Source organism: Lycium ferocissimum, chromosome 7, assembly GCF_029784015.1.
Source record: "Lycium ferocissimum isolate CSIRO_LF1 chromosome 7, AGI_CSIRO_Lferr_CH_V1, whole genome shotgun sequence".
In the NCBI taxonomy this organism is placed as follows: domain Eukaryota; kingdom Viridiplantae; phylum Streptophyta; class Magnoliopsida; order Solanales; family Solanaceae; genus Lycium; species Lycium ferocissimum.
Window position 1 is genome coordinate 33,576,596 of NC_081348.1, and position 19,561 is coordinate 33,596,156.

General features: G+C 35.3%; 1 protein-coding gene across 2 annotated transcripts in view; it reads left to right on the forward strand.

Annotated features, from left to right (window-relative positions):
- Window positions 1-7,856: 7,856 nt before the first annotated feature.
- Window positions 7,857-19,561, forward strand: part of LOC132064521 (uncharacterized protein At5g08430-like) — a 56,233-nt gene continuing 44,528 nt past the window's right edge. The window contains exons 1-6 of one of the 2 annotated variants that reach the window (XM_059457524.1): window positions 7,857-8,140; window positions 8,488-8,612; window positions 9,894-9,970; window positions 16,353-16,540; window positions 17,297-18,191; window positions 19,209-19,318. In XM_059457524.1, the coding sequence (XP_059313507.1) occupies window positions 8,509-8,612; window positions 9,894-9,970; window positions 16,353-16,540; window positions 17,297-18,191; window positions 19,209-19,318 (1,374 nt within the window). In that variant the 5' untranslated portion in view covers window positions 7,857-8,140; window positions 8,488-8,508. The remainder of the gene's footprint in view (window positions 8,141-8,487; window positions 8,613-9,893; window positions 9,971-16,352; window positions 16,541-17,296; window positions 18,192-19,208; window positions 19,319-19,561) is intronic. The other variant, XM_059457523.1, reaches the window with a different exon arrangement.

The window sequence follows — 19,561 nt, forward strand, 5'->3', positions numbered from 1 at the left end:
CAGTTTGTAACTTAAGTTTGATATAATCCAAGAATAGATTGCTCCAAACCATACTTCTTGAATATGACTCTTCTATTCAAGAGACCTTATTAGAAACCTCAATTAACATACCAACTATTTTTACGGATGTATTTCTAAAATCATTATTAAACATATACCTAAATTGGTATTTACATGAAAACCAAAAGTAAAAAAAAGTTATTTTATTTCAAAATGACTCCTGTATTATAACAAAGATAACCGATGATAATTATTAATTGAGATAACCTGTAAAGAGTATGGAGGTAATTAATCTAAGATCTACTCAAAACTTCAACTTTAAATATCTCTATTTTTTCAAACTCAATCGAATATTGTTCAAACTTAAAAGCCGCAAAAGTAGAAGTTTATTTCATTCAAGTGACTCTTTTTTTTTTTTGTTTAATCGTAAATTCCATTAGCCTAATGTACATATGAACCAATGATAATTAGTATTATGCGAATCTAGCCGAGGGTCTATTGGAAAGAGCCTCTTTATCTCCCAAAATAGAGATCAGGTCTGCGTACACTCTACCCTCCCCAGACCCATTTTATGAGATTTCATTAGGTATCTTGTCATTGTTGTAGTACTACGTGAATATAAGAAGTTAAGTTAAAAAATATGAATATGAGAGCAAACAAAATTTACCATTTTAAAAATAGGATAAATCGGTTTAATGGCAATAGAGTCATCTTAGTGTATACTTAGCTGTCTTTATCTCATTAATCTATAATAGAACTATTTTGATATATATGACTTTATTATTAAAGGCGTAAAATTCGCATTACTAGCGAGCCTTTGATTATGTAAATATTTTTTTACATAATTAATAATGTAATTTAACGCGAATAATATATTTAACACGTTATAATAAGTCATATATTATTATTTTTATTATAAATTAATGAGTACTATTAAATATAATTATTTACCATTAAGTAACTTGGTAAAAATATTGTTTACATTGGTCCTAATTTTTTTTATAAGTCATGATAATTTATAATTTAAATATTTAGAAAAAATGTAAGTAAAACGTGTTCAAAGAATAACCTAGTTGACTATCCAAATACTAACAAGTTTTCAAATAAATTGAAACGGAGGGAGTATTAAATAAAATTATTTACCATTACCTTAGAAGTAACCTGGTAAAAAATATCCTCTACATTGGTCCTAAAAAAAGAAAAATCTTTCTTTGTATCCCAAAAGCAAAACATTTGTTAAGTAATTACTATTCCCGCTAAACATTGTTTTGATCGTCGTTCCCTCCCAAACTAACAATTTTTCCATTCTTCTATCAAAGTTGGTGAGCGGGAGTCGGCAATTTGTTACTAAAGTTTGCTATAATCCAAGAATAGATTACTCCGAACCACACTTCTTGAATAGGACTCTTCTATTCAAGAAACCTTGTTACAAACCTCAATTAACATGGCTACCAACTATTTTTACGGATGTATTTCTACAATCATTATTAAATATATAACTAAATTGGTGCTTACGTGAAAACCAAAAGTAAACACACCTAAATTGGTATTTAGGTGAAAAGTAAAAGTAAACAAAAGCTATTTTATTTCAAAATGACTCCTATAACAAAGATAATTAACGACAATCATTAATTGGTATAATCTGTAAGAAATACGGAGGTAATTAACCTAAGATCGACTCAAAACTTCAACTTTAAATATCTTTATTTTTTCAAACTCAATCGAATATTGTTTAAACTTAAAAGCCACAAAAGTAAAAGTTTATTTCATTCAAGTGACAACATTCAAACCTTTTTTTTTTTTTTTAATTCGTAAATCCTATTAGCCGAATGTACATATGAACTTAAGATAATCAATACCATGTGAATCTAGCTGAGGGTCTGCCGGAAACAACCTCTCCACCTCTCAAGGTAGGAGTACGGTCTACGTATACTCTCTCACTTTGTGGGATTTCATTGGGTATGTTGTTGTTGTTGTTCTAGTAATAGTAGTATTACCTGAATCTAAGAATTTTAGTTTAAAAAAATGAATATGTGACCAATTTTTTTTTTTTTTTTTTTTACCATTTTAAAAAATAGGATAAATTGGTTTAATGGAAATAGAGTTATTTTAATGTATATTTAGCTGTCTTCATCTCATTAAACTATAATCGAACTATTTTAATATATATGACTTTATTGTTAAAGGCGTAAAATTCAGTTACTAACGATCCTTTGATTATGTAAATATTTTTTACATAATTAATAATATAATTTAATACTTTATAATAAGTCACTTATAATTATTTTTTATTAAAAATTAATGCATACTATTAAATAAAATTATTTACCGTTAAGTAACCTGATAAAAATATTTTTTACATTTTTTTTTTGGTAACTAATTTTGTATTACCAGGGAAAATATGTACATTATCTTTATAGCCTGAACCCAAACTTGGGCCAAATTTGGTCCCACCTACTTCCTCACTCTCTACTTAACAAGATCTGCCTTTATATCCTATCGATATCTACTTCCTCTTGCACACCGCAACTCACATAGGCCAAATTAAGGATAGTAATTCATTCTTCAGTATCCAAGCAGTGCGGCCCTTCTTCGCCTTTAGCATGCACCTCTTGAGTTATCATCCTCACCACACCATCACCAGTATTAGCTTTCACTTGAAAGATTCTATGATTTCTCTCCTTCTATATGTGGTAGACGCAGGTAGCCAAGATCATCCTGAACAACTCGGTTTAAGCAGATTTACCTTGTCCATATTGGATAGCCCACATGAGTTCATCTTGCCAGCCCCTTGCACCTCTACATACACCCAACCAATGAAGCAGTCTTTCCCAAATTCTGGCAGAAAATTAGCATAAGAAAAATAGATGTTCCATGGTTTCATCCTTACTTTGGCACAACATACATTCAGCTTCTGTTTTTATACCCCATTTGATCAACCTGTCCCTAGTTGTTAGTCTTGAATGAGCAGCTAATCTCAAGATAAATATCCATTTAGGACAACCCAAGTTGTTACATATTAACTTCCTCCATAGGACTTTGGCAAAAACACCCCGAAACTTCATATACATGTGTCTGATTGAGAAATTATCCATAACCAATACATCATCAAATGTCATCCCAGCAGCCATGAACCATTCTTTAGCCTTCAATATCTTCCTAATGATCCAAGAAGCTTGCTTTGGGTTAGCTTCCCACATAGGTTGTCCCTTAATATAATAAGTATGAGTCCATTGAATCCACAACCTGTCCTTCTTCATACATAGGTTCCCGAAGGCACAGTTACTACTTTGTTCCAGGATCTCCTTACGTCAATATGTTCATCCCTCCACGCTTTGGGAAGGCAAGCAGTTTCCCACAGAGAAGTGCCTTCGGGATCGTTAATCCTTGGATCCATAAAAACTTCCTGCATATTGCCTCAACATATTGGGTAATCTGCTTAGGCAGTACAAAAATCTGGGACCAGAAAGTTTGTATAAAGAATAGGATACTTTTAATAAGTTGCTCTCTTCCGTCCGTAAGATAAGAATTTTGATGTCCATGAAGTCACTCTCCCTATCATTTTATCCAGCAAAGGTTGACATTGCATTACTGTCAATCTTTTGGTACTAAATGGCACACCAAGGTACTTCACTGGCAAGACCCCTTTTGGAAACTCAAGAAATTACATAATTTCCTCCTGGTTGTCTTCAGTATTCCTTTGAAATATATAGTACTTTTATTGCTATTCACCTTCTAACCAGAAACAGAGGAAAAGTGTTGAAAACACTGGTACATAAGCTGCACAAAACCCACATCCCCCCTACTAAATAAAAGTAGGTCATCAGCAAACCCGAGTTGGACCAAGTGTAACTTTTCACACCTTGGGTGGTGGTTGAAATCTGGAATATGCTGAAGAGTCTTGAGTTGTTCATTTAGATACTCCATAGCAAGCACAAATAGAAAAAGGGACATTGGGTCCCCTTGTCTTAAACCTTTCCTAGCATTAAATGGCTTGGATGGCATTCTATTAACAAGGATAGAATAAGAGACACTGGTCAGACACTGTATGATCCAGTTCACAAACTTTTCAGGAAAAGCCAAGCCAACCAAGATATGTTCAATAAAGCACTATTCTAGTGAATCATAAGCCTTCTGCATGTCCAGTTTTATCATACATCTAGGAGATATTCCTTTCCTTCCATAACCTTTAACTAGTTCATGCCTCATGATTATGTTGTCTGAAATTATCCTACCAGGCACAAAAGCAGACTGACAATTATCCACTAGACCATCCATTACCTCTTGTAGTCTCCTCGTAACTATCTAGGAGATAATTTTATACAGAGTAGAGCAACACGATATTGGTCAGTACTCATTCACACACTCAAGGTTTTTCACTTTCGGAATAAGTGTAACAGAGGTGCAATTTATTGTCTTGGTCATTTTCCCTATTTCAAAAAACTGTAATACAGTCGCAGTAATGTCTTTGCCAATAATAGGCCAAGCCTTTTTAAAGAAACAAGAGTTCAACCCATCACAACCTGGAGCTTTCATGTCATCTATGGAATTAAGTGCTAATTGTACCTCTTTACTTGTCACTGGTTATATAAGTGCTAATTGCTGGACCCTTGATAGTATGGGACCATCTTTGATCACCTGAGGGTTTATGGCAGGAATTGAACTAGCGGTAGATCCTAACAGATCTTGATAAAATCCAGTGATCTCTTTCTCAATGTCTTCGTCAGAGTGCAACATTCGTTAGAGTGCAACTATGTTCCTTGGCAAGATTTCAGTGTTGTAATAGAGTTCTGACTATATCTGTTCATCATATTAGCATGGAAGTATGCAGAGTTTGTGTTCCCTAGCCTAAGCCATTGAACTCTAGATTTTTGCTTATATATGCTCTCTCTGATTATTCCCCATTTCTCCAGTTGTCTTCTAAGCTATTTCTCGGCAACAATCATATTGTCCTGTGGCACTTGAGGTCCCATTGTCACTCGCATGTCATGGAGAGTTTTTGCCTTATGCCTTCTAGTTTTGTGTCCACCTTTGCAGTATTCTTTAGTGTTTAACACCTTTAGTTTATGTTTTACCCCTTTCAGTTGCTGCCAGATTGTGTGTATATTATCATTTTCTTCTGCATTCCAAGCTTCTTGTACGCTTTTGTTGATAAGAAATCCTTATGATCAACCAAGCAGTTGAAGAATCTGAATGGCTTGGCTTTTTTCCTTTGCGGGACATCTAAACGCACCCTGAGAGGTGAGTGATCAGAAAAGTATGGTTCCATGGCCATAACATGAACATTTGGCCAGGTGTTCATCCATTCAGCATTTACCAGGACTCTATCTATTTTGCTATAGATAGTGTTGTTAGTCCATGTTTATTCCCTCCTTATGGTGTGCATTTCATTCAATCATATATCAAAAATCAACACCTTGAAATCTCTTATCTCCCTTTCTTGGACAGGGCTACCATTTTGCCTATCCGTTTCCCCTAAAACAGCATTGAAGTCCCCCATGATAAGCCAAGGGCCCTATTGATTTTGGTGTATGCTTCTCAAAGTCTCCCAAAGTCCTTCCCTGTCCTGAATAGTGTGTAGGCCATAGACCACAGTTAAGTGAAATTGAGAGTTTGTAGCATAAATTCTGACTGTACCATGCATACTCTGAGTAGTCATATCCATCAGAGAGAAATCCAGCACATTTTGATTCCACAATAACCAAATTCTACTTTTATTAGAGCTACTAGCATTGGACAACCAGGACCAGCCAGGCGCAAGCTTCTGTATAATTTTCCCTTCATTATTAGCATGGACTTTATGTTCTAGGACAGTTAATAGTCCTATTTTATTCACCAACATAAACTCCTTAAACTTTTTGTGCTTGTACACTTTATTCATACCTCTCACATTCCATGTTATAACACTCATTTGGAATTGTGATTGATTATGGAATTACCATCACCTTTCCTTCTACCACTTGGACCTTGTTGAACAGTGGCCTTGGCACCATGGGATTGTACTACATTTCTATTCAGAGGATTAAACCCATTCATTGTACCAAGTACATCACTGTTAACATTCACCAGTCTGCTGCCTTTAGCAGTGGATTTCTTAGTCACATTTGTCCATCTAGCATTTTGGTTTGGTTACTTAGGAACCACCTGCATTTGTGTCAAGTCCCCTCTATTCAGGACCTGTGCTTGACCACCCTTGTTTGGAGGAGCTTGCACTTTTCCTTAATCCTGATTCTTCCCCTGGTCATGAATTTTCGATGGTGTATCTAGTGGTTGAGCAGTTTCTAGTAGCTGGACAGTCTCTCTAGGTGAATCGATAGCAATCTCACTCGTAGATTCCAAATGAGCATTACTAAGACCTCCTTGTTTATTAGGAGCCTGCTTTTGCCATGTCTGCTTGTGCTTGTAAGTTTTCTCCCTCCGAGGCTTTTTGTTTACCTTTTCCTGCGCTTTATCGTACACTTTCTCAGTTACAGCAGGTCTGCAATTGTGTCCTACAATCAAGAAAACGGAGCAGTACATTGGTTCCCAATCATAAGCAACTCTTTGATCAAACACCCTACCCGTAGGGTCCTTCACCTTTACCATCTTAGGAAGTGGCTTTGTTATATCCATTTCCACTAGCACACGAGCATAAGAAATTCGAGCTAGTGATGATGTACACTCATCTGCGTAAATAAGGGTGCCCAAACCACTGCCTATACGACTTAATATTCTTGCACTCCAGCAATTGAGGGGAAGATTAGGTAACTTTACCCATATTGGAACAAGTTTCAATACCTTATCATAGAAATTAAATTTCGGAGTCCATTCTTTGTAATTACCGGGCGATTGTTGATCGTGTGAGGCCCAGAGAAGAGAACATCATTCCTTTCCTCGATGCTACTGAATCGTACCATAAAGTAGTCATCATTATGGTAAAAGATCTGGGGTTTTTGAACATATGTTCTTTGCGCCGCTAAGAATTGATCAATTGCCCCAATGGTAGGTGAATGCCCTATAACATACAGAAGTAAAGCATGCCTCCACCTCGAATTTTCACAGTCTAGTTCATCCTGATCCAATTCCACAATCTTAACCCCATCCTGTATCATGGGTGCGATGTAATCCAGTGGCATACCTCTCCCAGAAAGTTTATTACCAGCTACAACATTTGCCCATGTTTTACCAGTATCATCTTCCTTATTCGCAGTACTTGGAGCTATAATCGGAAGAGTACTCACCATTGTTCCACCAGAACTCGCCGCTACTGATGTACCACCACTAGGTGAACCAGTGTTGGTCGCTACCGGAGTTGCAACAGCTTTCCTTTTTCCATCGCTTTCCATTTCCTGTCGAGCTTTCATATCCGGCTCCTTTATATTAATTCCCGCCGATCGAGTAACCGCCGGAGTATTTAAAACCCCCTGTGTTCGCATCCCTTCAGCAAAACAACCCCAGGTGATCCATGGAAACGATCACCGGCTGCCATAGCTTCCGCTAGGTGCCCTGGCTCGATGAATTGTTGCTTACGAGGGCGTCCTCTCCCCATAATCGTCGGCGATGCACGTTAGTGGACCACCGTTAACATGCACCGAGAGGAAAGAGAAGAGAGGAAAGAGGAAAGTGTCTATACAGAGTAATTATTTTTTACATTGGTCCTTAAAAAGTTCTATAACTATGATAATTTATAATTTAAATAATTTAGAAAAAATGTAAGTAAAACATAATCAAAGAATCAACTAATAGACTACCAAATCGTAATAGGTTAGAGTTTTAATTATTTATCATTACTATAAGTAATCTGGTAGAAAATATCTTTTACACTGGTCCTAATAAAGAAAAATCTTTCATTCTATGCCAAAAGCAAAACATTTGTTAAGCAATTACTACTACTCCTGCTAAACATTGTTTTGATCGTCGTTCCCTCCCAAACTGACAAATGTTTTCATTCTCCTGTCAAAGTTGTTGAGTGTGTCAGCAATTTGTAACTGAAATACACCTTTGCTATAATCCAAGAATAGATTGCTCCAAAACCACACTTCTTGAATATAGGACTCTTCTATTCAAGAAACCTTATTAGGGAAAAAAACAAAACTCTCTTTTTTCTTTAACCCCATTTCTCTCTTCAATGGTTCATGTTTCCACCTTTCTCTTGAACAAGGTAGTCATTTTGTTAGACAAGTAAACCTTTTTTTTTTTTTTTTTTTTTGATTTTTTCTTGAGCTTCTTTCAGTTGATCAAAACTACATTCTTGTTTTTTAGGTCAATGGAAACCAGAATTTTTTGAAAATCTGTATTTTTTTGGTTATGATTCTTGGGATTTCTTTAGAATTCTTGATAAGAGAACCTGTTTTTTTTGGCTCTGTTTTCTAATGGGTTTCTTTGATTTTCTTTATCTGTTGATGTATAGACTGCTGCTACTATTTTTTTCTCTTAAAGGGGAATTTTGTTTACATCAAGATTTTTTTTTTCCCTTTGGACTAAACCAGGGGCTTTTCTTGATTACAGTAATTCAACTTTGTGCTATAAATGGGAAAGAGGAAGGGCAAAGAGATTGTGAACAAAGAAGAATTAGCTGAAGATTGGTGCTTTGAATGTAAAGATGGAGGAGAGCTTATGATTTGTGATTATAAGTAAGTCCTTTTTGGTAAAAAAAAAAAAATCAATTTTATTTTTGTATATTTGGTTGAACAAACTGGGCACTCGCGAGCTGGTCTGATTGCCAAATATAAAAATTATATTTTTATTTTTATTTTTTATTTTTTATTTTTTGGCTTTACTTTCTCAATGAAAACGTGGACATGATTTGGATTTTTTTTCTGGCTTGAAAAGGACGCCATTCCCAATTTTAGGTCAAAATTGCCCCTGTGTTTGGTGTTTTATCACCTGGAATGGTGGGGACATTTTTGTCTTTTCCGAACCCTAGGTTCTTGGATAGGGGAGTCTCCAACTGATGATTTTGGAAAGGGCAAAAAAAAAAGGACTGACACATCTATTTTATTTCAAATCAAATAATTTAACTTCATCACGAAGACATATGTCATCTTAACTTAATTCACCGTAAATGACGATATAAAAGACATATGTTATGCATTCATTAGTTTATTTTTTTGCTGCAAACAACGGAAACAGTAAATATTTACCCCCAAATGACACCATCCAACGTGTTTGAACTTTAAATATTGTTTCTCCAGTGATTGGTAATCTGTTATTTTATAGTGCGTGCATTAGCTGACTCTCAAGAATTTCTTGATTATTAAAAAAAAACTTTTATTTATTTGTTTAAGTAATAACCACCGTCGGGTTTCTGGGAAAAGGTTATTTTCTTGGATTAATATAAACTTTTATTCGGGATGTTTTTAAAAATTTTTTTATTTTAAAAAGATTTTTTTAAAAATTTTTTTTGATTTAAAAACAATTTGTGTTTGATCAATTAATTAAAAAAGTACTTTTAAGTAGCAATTAATGTTTGATCAAGCTCTTAAAAAGTGCTTCTATTTATATTTTTTTTAAAAGTTCTTTTGGATAAAAGCTATTTTTTTAACTCTTAAAAAATTACTTTTGCTACTCTCAAAAATACTTATTTTTTTCCAAAAGCTTAGCCAAACAAAAAAAATAAGCACTTATTGAAAAAATAACTATTTTTGAAAGAAAAATAAGCTTGGCCAAACAGGCTATAAATCAAGCTTGCTTGCAAACATTGTTAGATGGCTCCTCATAATCCAAAAAATTAATAATGAATAATTGAAAAAAGAAACAGGTTAGTTCCTTTAAGCTGTGATTTTCTATGAGGAACCTGTCAATTTAACTTGTATGAAACACAAATTTTGTAGATTAAATTGACTTATATGACTTGGTGATTCTTTCTGTATCTATATGGACGTTTACTAAATAATATACTTTTGAATTTGCAGGAAGTGTTTGAAAGCCTATCACCCTAAATGTGCGGGGAGAGATGACTCAGAGACAAGTGATAAACGTTTTATATGTGGTAAGCATCTTAATTTATCCTTCTTCAAGCTAATTTAGTATTTCTATATTTAATCTTTCTTCTTTTGTTTTGTTTGAGAGCTTTTTCCTTTTGCTAGCCAAAGTTAAGCATGACAAAGCATACTTTATATTGAGTGAAAAAGGCAATTTAGTTTTGAACTCTGTTATATTGAGATTTTTCAAGATAGTCACTGGAAAAAAAAAAAAAAAAACTGTCTGTGTCATTTCTCCATGTATACTAAAATGAAAACGGATATGGAATGCTCTGCTTAAATAACTTGCTTAACAACCTCGCATACACTGTTAAAGGAGGACAATAAGTTATGCGGTAGTCGAAGTCCCTTGATACTATTTGTCGAATACACGGAATTACAAAGATTTAAAATTGTATCAACTTGCTAGTTATGCTCAGCTGCCTCACTTATGCACTACAATGTTGCTTTTAAATATTACTCATTATAAATCATCTTTTTTTTCCTTCATCCAAATTTATGAGCCACTGCAGCAGTTCAGGTATTAATTTCAACTTTCAAATATTTCCAAAGTTTGGCCTCATCAGCCCACCGGACTCATCTTCCTTTAATCTCCCTTTTATAATTAAAGTGATTTTGTTGTTGGTTTCAAGGTAAATATGACTAGAAAATTTGCATCGTGGAACCAATTCATGTGCTCTCCATATAGAGTTCTCTAATTTAGTTCAGTTACTCTTGAACTTTGTTACTATCTGATGGTCCAGAGTAGCATCCAGCCAAACGATGTAGCGAAACAGAGAGGTAAGTAGATAGGTGCACAACTGAGGCTGGTCAGCTACTGATTGGTGATAACTAATTGTATGAGAGTAGTTCATAATGGATTTGTATATGGCAAATTAGGTTCTCTCTCAACTGGCTTTTTTATGTGGAACTTTTTTTATTAATTTCATTATCCAGCCCAATTTTATTCATAAATGTATGGCTCAATATAGATAGTTAAGTTCGTTTTAGTACATGGCTTGTCATGGCTGATGCTTGTACTTCTTAATCAGCAAAGACGAGTCTATTTGATAAGTTTTACATTTTAAAATCTTCCTAGATATTATGCAAATAGTGTATAACCTTGTTCAACCATACTCGTTTTGAGCGACTCAATTAGTTAAAATCAGTGAACATATTTAGGACCATGTGTTGACTATTTTACTACACTTGGTTAAAGTTTTCGATCAAAATTCTGAAAGATCAAGACGAGAGAACATAGATCGTGTTACGGTAAAGCCACCCATGACATTCGGCTCGCTCACAATGCATGCATTGGTGGAAGTGGGAATAGCCAAAAGATTCTTTTGTTGCTTTTAGATGGTGTTCATTTTTAGTAAGTAATAATTGCATGACATTATGGTGTGACTCAATGGTCAATGAAATAGGTGAAAACCTTGGCGACCAATGATTAGACAAATACGCTAGGTGATCTTTTTCCACCTGCCTAAGCCTTGCTGGACAGAGTTACGAAGGTATTTGTGCTGGTGGAAGGTAGCAAGTACCTGGTGAAATAGTCGAGGTGCGCGTGAACTGAACGGAACACCACCGTTATACAAAAGCTAATGATTTCATTCTTCACATGTGTTCTCAGTGAAGACTTTCTATGAGAATCTTTTGGTCAGGGAGGAGCAAGTGTTTCCATGTAATGCAATGTGGATTCCGAATGTGTTGAGGAAGGTGTGTTTTTTCACTTGGTTAGCCGCAAGAGGGGCGATATTGACAGCAAAGAACTTGAGAAAGCGGAAGGTTGTATGCGTATTGGTGTTACATGTGCAAGGAAGTGGGCGAGGAAGTGGATCATCTTCTTCTACATTGCGGGTTGAAAATAAGATTATGGTGGGATATGTTTAGTTGGTTGACACTCCAAGGGTGACGCCAAAAACGGTGAAAGAGCTGATGTCCAGTTCGAAGAGTACGAGGAGAAGGCGAAGACGAAAGACATGGAATGTGGTACCACTTGCATTAATGTGGGTTATCTGGAGAGAGGGGAATAGAAGAGCTTTTGAAGGAGTAGAGTCGAGTTTTCTCCCTTTAAGGAGTAGCCTTCGTTCCTTTATTTTCTTTTGGCGTACCCAGAAAGTCCCTTATTGTGTAGACGATTAAGTGGAGTTTGTAGAGAATCATATTGAAATGAAATACATTTACTTGATAAAAGAAACAAGTGGTATACAAGAGAATCTAACAATCGTATCGATTCTCTACGAATCTATGTTAATTAAACCTTCGTGGGTGTACCAAATTTTTTAAAAACAAAGGAGTTCTTTTGATTTATAGAGAGTTTTTCATTCTCTCCTTCTATATATTTTTTTTTTTTGATGACACGGGAACCGTAGCCGCTACCCTTCGGTGCACAAGGTAAACCCACTCTCTCCCCGCAATAGCTCGCAAACCACATAAGAGAGGTAACCCGCACTAGGCAAGCCCTACGCGACGAGCTCGACCCGGAAGGCAAATCCCCGCTGTCGTAGGCAGTGGGTTTCGAACCTGAGACCTCCATTATGAAAGCCCCATGCTCAACCAACTGAGCCACCCTTGCGGGTTTCTCTCCTTCTATATTGTCAACATTAGTGCTAAGAATATCCATCCCATGCTTTGGTCATCATCTTTTCCCTCCCGAAGGTCTAACTAAGGAGCGTGTTTTTAACCATGGCACGCATGATCCATTGTATTACAGGGAAATTCAAAGAGACTCCCTCATAATTGGTGCATGACCTATTAAAGAAAAATAAGATGGTCCAGATCTTCCCCATAGCACCAATATATGTTACTTTCCTGCTTCTAAGGTTTTTGAGAGTAAGGATGGCCCCTCGGTTGATAGCTTATCGAAGACGCAAACCCTTCCTGATGTTCAATGTTTCATACCGAGCAAATGGTGTCTCATGTCATTTTAGAATGATTTAATCAAGAAGAGTCCAACTTTCCTATCCTAATTTGATGTGTCACTTATTACATTGCGGAGAAGAAAGTATTGAGAGCATGGGTATATATAGTAAACTCTTAATAAACTCTAGCAAATCCCCAAAAAGATGACCGCCCGGCGAGCGCAAAACACACTATAAAATAAGCTCATGCTGCGTCAAAGATAATATAGAAAAGTATTGTATCCATAGGGATTGGTTCAAACAGTCTATGTTACTCGGACTCTTCAAAAATGTCAACGGGTGCGTGTTGGGTTCTCCAATAAGTAGTGTATTTTTGGAGAATCCGACACGGATGCGGCATCGAATGTGAAGAGTCCCCGCAACTTAGCAAACAGTGTCCAAATGATACTTGGCTTTATATTATTGAGGCAAATAAATTCTTTAGATTGAGGTGGTTATAAACCACTAGTAACCAATTAAAATTGTAAACTAGTGAACTTGTTCACGGAGAAGCTGAGAGTTGAGTGACAATAATTAATTATCAAGAGGAGAAGCAAGGGTTGACGACAAGACGGGTGCAAGAGAAGTTATTGGGATCCAGCTATGTTAAAAGTTCATATCTAAAGTGTCGTTAATTCTCTTGAATTCAACAACTGATTAGGATATTCTTGACTTTAAGAATCTCCTTTCGAATGAACTTAATATCTTTCAGAATAAACTAATGAAAAGCACGAAGAACATTTGCACTTGCACGATAAAACGCTAATGGATTTAGTTTCAACAAAAACGTCTCGCGAGTATTTCCAATCTTAATTCAAAGAACAATTTAAGAAGTTCTTTCGCTTACTTAAGAGAATCGTTACAAACCATATTATGGTGCATACATATTCAATGAAATATTTCTCTTTCGATTAAAATAAAATAATGAATAACCTTGCAACTCGTTTCAAAACTCCATTAACATATTTGAGCAATCGAACAAAGTCGAAACGATAATTAAATCTCAAAACACCATATCTGTGAAAACCCTAATGGAAAACTACTTCATAATCGAATAAAAACACATCATCAAGAAGGAATGAAAACTAGAAAGCATTACAGCCAACTATCGATCCAAACTCGCGTATTGAATCGATTCTTGATGACAGAGAGTAATGATTCCGTGAGTCTTCAAGCCTTCGCCGCTCTCTCAATTTTCCGAGCGTCAAAAGTCCTTTCAATCCTGCTTTGATTACACTTTTTTTGAGCTGAGGTTCTATTGGAGACAACCTCTCTACCCCACAAAGGTAGAGGTCAGGTCTGTGTACATTGACCCCACTTGTGGGATTAGACTGAGTATGTTGTTGTTGTTATACCATAAACTGAGGGCCTCGTACCAAAATACCCTTAATTGGACGAAGTAGAAAAAAGTCAAGCCGGATTAGGCCTGGCGCGTCGCGCTTGGGCAAAAGTTCAAAGGATCAGTTTTCGGCCAATTCCACCAACAGTGGTGCCACCTCGTGCCATGCTTCGCCAGGCGCATCGGGGAAATTTCAGCACTTGCCCATTTTTTCTTCATTTTTCATATGCATGCCCGGTCCTAGAACCCCGAACTCCATCCCGGTTGAATTTCTACTCAGACTTCGAAGTTCCAAAGTATCTGTTTTAGCTTCAAAAATGTTTCTTAGCTCTGAATCAAGTCCGACACAATAAAATAAAATATACGTAATAAGTATAGAATACTCACAGTATATCTCAAACACGATTCAAGTGTAGCAAATAAAAGGCGAAATGCAGCCGAAAGCCCGTGTTTCTAGCCTATCATCACCACCTCGCAGCTAGGAGCCGGAATAACAACCTTGGGAACCAAGGTTTAAATTCAAGAGGTGAGTAGAGTTATCCTGGTGCGAAGTAGTAGGTATTATGAGCCCGTTTGGATTGGCTTATAAGTTGACTTATAAGCTGTTTTCAGCTTTTTTGAGTGTTTGGCTGGCTAGCTTAAAGTCATTTTGTGCTTAAAATAAACTCAAAAAAATAATTGGGCCCGTTTGACTTAGCTTATCTAAAGCGACTTATTTGAAAATGCCTTTATAAGCGAAAACAGCTTATAAGCCAAAAAAAATAAGTTAGACTACCCCAACTTATTTTTTTTAGCTTATAAGCTGCAAACAGCTTATAGGCATAAGCCCATCCAAACAGGCTCTATGTCAATCAGCCGAAGTGCATGCAAGTTGGTGTAGTTACCACCATTGTAGATATTTCAGAAAAAGGAAAAAAAAGGCCTCGACGACTAATAAATTTTTAGAAGCAATTTCATTCTAACTACCAAAGTTTATATTTCTAATAATTAGTATTAAAATTTTTGAAGAAAATCTTTGAATTTTTGAAGAAAATCTTTGAGTATAAGTGTCATAAATTAAGGTGATTGATGTTTAAAAAAAAAAAAAAAAAAAAAAAAAAAAGAAATGAAGAAAAATGTTTCAAAAAAATTAAGGTGATTGATTTGCAGTACATAGTATAGTGCTGTAATGAACTTAAGTCATTCAAGATCTCTTGATCTCCCTCTGCAACTCATGTTTCTTTACATAGATGAAGAATTATAGAAATAGAAAATTTAATAGACATTTTATTATGGTTCTCTATTTTTTTTGGTCTACTTCTTGTACGGGAGCTCTTTCCCTTTGTTAATGTAAATATTTCTTACTTGATAAAAGAAAAATGGACATTTTGCTATTAGCTTATGATAGCTCTTATTGACTTTGCATATTGCTAGCCCTATTTTTTGAAGAGCAAGTATGATCAGTATTGATTTAATTCCCTGAAATTAAAACTACTTAAGGAATGGTATTTTCATGGTGTGTAAATAACTTATGATAAGAAAATCGTTAAGCTCAAGAACAGACTTATTCTTTAACAAATATAGCCTAACATGTAGGTTCAAGTTCGAATTTCATCACTTAACCGCAGCCTTAATTCTCTAGGGATAGGTTTCTTTATCATGCGTGTGTATGCTTAATAAACCTTGATAAGAATATGATAATATATATAAGCCAAGAGAATATAAAAGGCTTAAAATAGTAATATACTAAGAAATGATTATTGTACTCACATTTTTCTTAAGTGTTAGAGTTTGATTTAAAAACAAATTTCGCCTCTCAATTGCAAAACAATATTAGAATAAATTTAATTGCTTAATTTGACTCCAAATTGCTACTACACCACTTTTTGAAATGACAAACCACAATGTTAGAGGATTAGTAGTCTGTGGTATCTGTTGCTGACATAGATAAGTATATCTCTCACCCAAAAGACATTAGATTAAAAGGGTAGCCTGGTGCACAAAGCTTCCCACGTTAACACAGGCTCCAGGGAAGGCCATGTAGATTGCATTCAAATATTTTTAGTTTGAGTACTTATATATTGTTGGTTTATTTTGTCTTGTTAGTTTCACTGGTCATGTGTTGCTTTTTTCATTTCATAGAATAAAAATAGTTTTGTGACAAGTAACATCCATTTTACCGTGTTCCAGGATGGCATACCTGCTTAGTTTGCAACAAAAGTTCAAACTATCACTGTTATTGTTGTATTAATGCTGTATGCTCTCGCTGCATTGGTCGTTCCCTTTTTGTCCTTGTTAAAGGGAAGTTTGGATTCTGCAATCACTGCCTAAAGCTCGCATTGCTCGTGGAAGAAGACAGGGATATTGATTCTGAAGGGGTATGCATGATTATTATTGTTACTTTGAAACTGTATTGTTCGGTTCAGTACTAATTAATCACTTACTTTACTATTTTGGAAATGTTTATTTTCCGAAGGAAATGGTTTAGCCCAGGAAAACAGCTTGAACGTTAATCATGACATCCAGCATTGAGATATACTTATGTTTTATATATTCATGATAGAAGGAGATCATTGAAGCCAAGTCGTTAAAGCATTTTGAGATGCAACAAGCTTGACAACAGAAAAGTATGAGATGCTCTACCCATCTCTCTATAAAACACTATATTCATTTGTGATCAGAAAAAGTAAAGATTATATACGAAAAAGGACTAAGGTATCCTGTTCAATTTACAAGGTAAACTGTATCTTATGGAAGTTTAAAAAGTTAACTTTCTCTTAGGGAGTGGCTTCACACGGGTTTAACATGAGAGAAGCTCTGTAGACTATATTAATCGTATTTAATGGGTGTGGGTTGGATCATCATTTTGGTGTTTCCTGAATTTATTCTTCCTCTAGGCTTCCGAAGATTGAATTGAATTTACCACAATTGATCTTCTTGTGTCAGAAACTCTATTTAACAGCTTGCTTTCCTCTGTTTGAGCATGTAAGATTACATCTTGCGGGTTTATCACTATTATCTTTTTGGCAATATTCAGTTAGAGGAGTCTTTTCTTTTGCTTATTTGTTTTATTTTTCCTCTAGTTGGTGAGTAATCTGTTCCATTTCTCATATGATATGATTGTTGCTTTCCAGGAAAGCGTAGACCTCAAGAATCGGGAAACATATGAGGGCCTTTACAGGGAGTATTACGAGATAGTAAAGGAAAAAGAAGGATTTGACAAAAATAGTCTTCTTGCGGCTAATGTTCGACTAGAAAAGGAGAAGAAGAATCAAATTAGTTCTGATTCAGATAAACATAGTGAAGAAGGTAATGAATGCAGTGAAGAAGAGGATGAGCAGCTATCTTCGGACAATGGGGATTTCAGTGATGGAGAACCTAAGAAGAAAAGACTTAAAAAGAAAAGATGTACACAGCAAAAAACAAAGATGCAAAGAAAAGTCAAGTCAAAGAAAAAAGAATTTGTTGGATGGGGATCAAAAGCTCTAATTGACTTTCTTCAGTCTATTGGTCAAGATACCAGAGAAAAATTATCCCAATATGATGTGACCTCAATAATAACTAAATATGTAAAAGAACATAAGCTTATCCATCCAGCTAAAAAGAAAAAGATCCTTTGTGATGTTCGGTTACAAGCTGTTTTTGGGAAGAAACAGATAAACAGGCACAGATTATTTAGCCTTCTTGAAAGCCATTTTGTTGAAAATGAGGAGGGATTACAAAAGAATGAGCTTGATGATGATTCTGAAGACGGTGATACAGAAATGTTGGTGCCTCCTAAAACGGAGAAAAAGGCTGAACAAAACAAGATATCCTCATTTAATTATTATTCAACTGCAACTCAAAGTCAATTTGCAGCCTTGATTCCTGAAAATATCAAACTCGTTTACCTGAAGAGGAGCTTGGTGCAGGATATGATCAAGCAGCCTGAGTCAATTGATACCAAGATTATAGGAAGTTTCGTTCGGGTGAAGTTAGATCGGTGTGATTATGAGCAGCGTAACTCTCATCAGCTTATGCAAATTACAGGTTGTCTTAACAAATGACTTCATAATCTGATTTATCTTTGAATAATTGCTAACACCCGTCAGTAGACTGCTGTGAACATGTTTTTTTAACTAGCCAGAACACCGGTTTTTTCTAACATAAATGATTTATGTCTCCTCAACTAACGTTTTGCTTACACTTTTTGTTGTTATCATGACATTGATAATCTGTTAAAGCATATGAAATAAAAGTTGAAACTAGAAACTCGTTTTTTCATCTTTCCATGAACTGAATTTCCTGTGGGTTATTCATTGCTGTGTTGTTAATATTGCAAGTACAGTTCATTCATAACACCCTCTGTATTTTGTTTTGAACATATAAATCTTCTTTAGAATTTTATTATAATTCGTCTGTCCGTGTTGTACGGTACTATTACTATTTGGGGAGTCAAACTGTTTCTTTCTTTGACTACAATATGTTAACATAAGTTAGTTAGATTTGACCAAAGTAATTGTGATTAGAGTAGTTAATTTGTAGTTTTCAAATATGTAACTATTATTTTAAAATGCTGGAATTCACATAGAGAATCAGATGAGTTGATTCCGGATCATATCACTCTTTTAGGGACGGAGGATCACCGTTTCTAAACTGCAAAAGTTACTCTCTCCAACTCAGAGAAGAAGAGTAGAAGATCTAGTTTGACTAGCACCAAAGATTGATAGAGAAAAGTAAATATAGGTTACTACAAATTAATTTAATAGGCTTTGGACTATTTGAAAGTATATATTTGATATATAAATAGAGTGAAATAGATTGATGAAAAAATAAGACGTGATGAAATAAGATAACTCGATCTATTAAAGAAGCTGAGTAAATTTGGAAGAGAAAAAAGCAAGCAGGTCACGTAAATGGGATGAAGATGGTGAGGCAATGATCATTCAAATCTAATTCCAGTCTTACAGTCTTAATATAGAATATTATCTTCCATTAAAATCTTAATCTTGAGCACCAATTTTGCTTCCAAATTGACATCTTTCTTGTTCAAACGAGTGTTCTCAGGGATCAAGCCCGGGTCAAGTGATAAGTGCAATAGCGAGAGTTTAATTCAAGTTTCAAATATGGCCAGAGATGTTTGCTTCGCCATGCTTTCTGATGATGAGTTTTCTAAGGTAACCTACTTCATCCTTTGAGGCATCTGTCTATTCAATCTCTACCTGTAATTTGACTTGATTTTGCAGCTAATCAGCTATTTATACAGCAAATGGCTGTCTCATAACTTCTTTTGCTCTTTTGAAAAGATCAAAGGTTTTCTCTTGTTTTGAGAAGTTGTCATTCGCTGTCTCAGATTTTTGTGTTAGTGGCGTTAAAATAGATTACACTCTGGGACAAGATCCCAATTGCAGCTAATGATA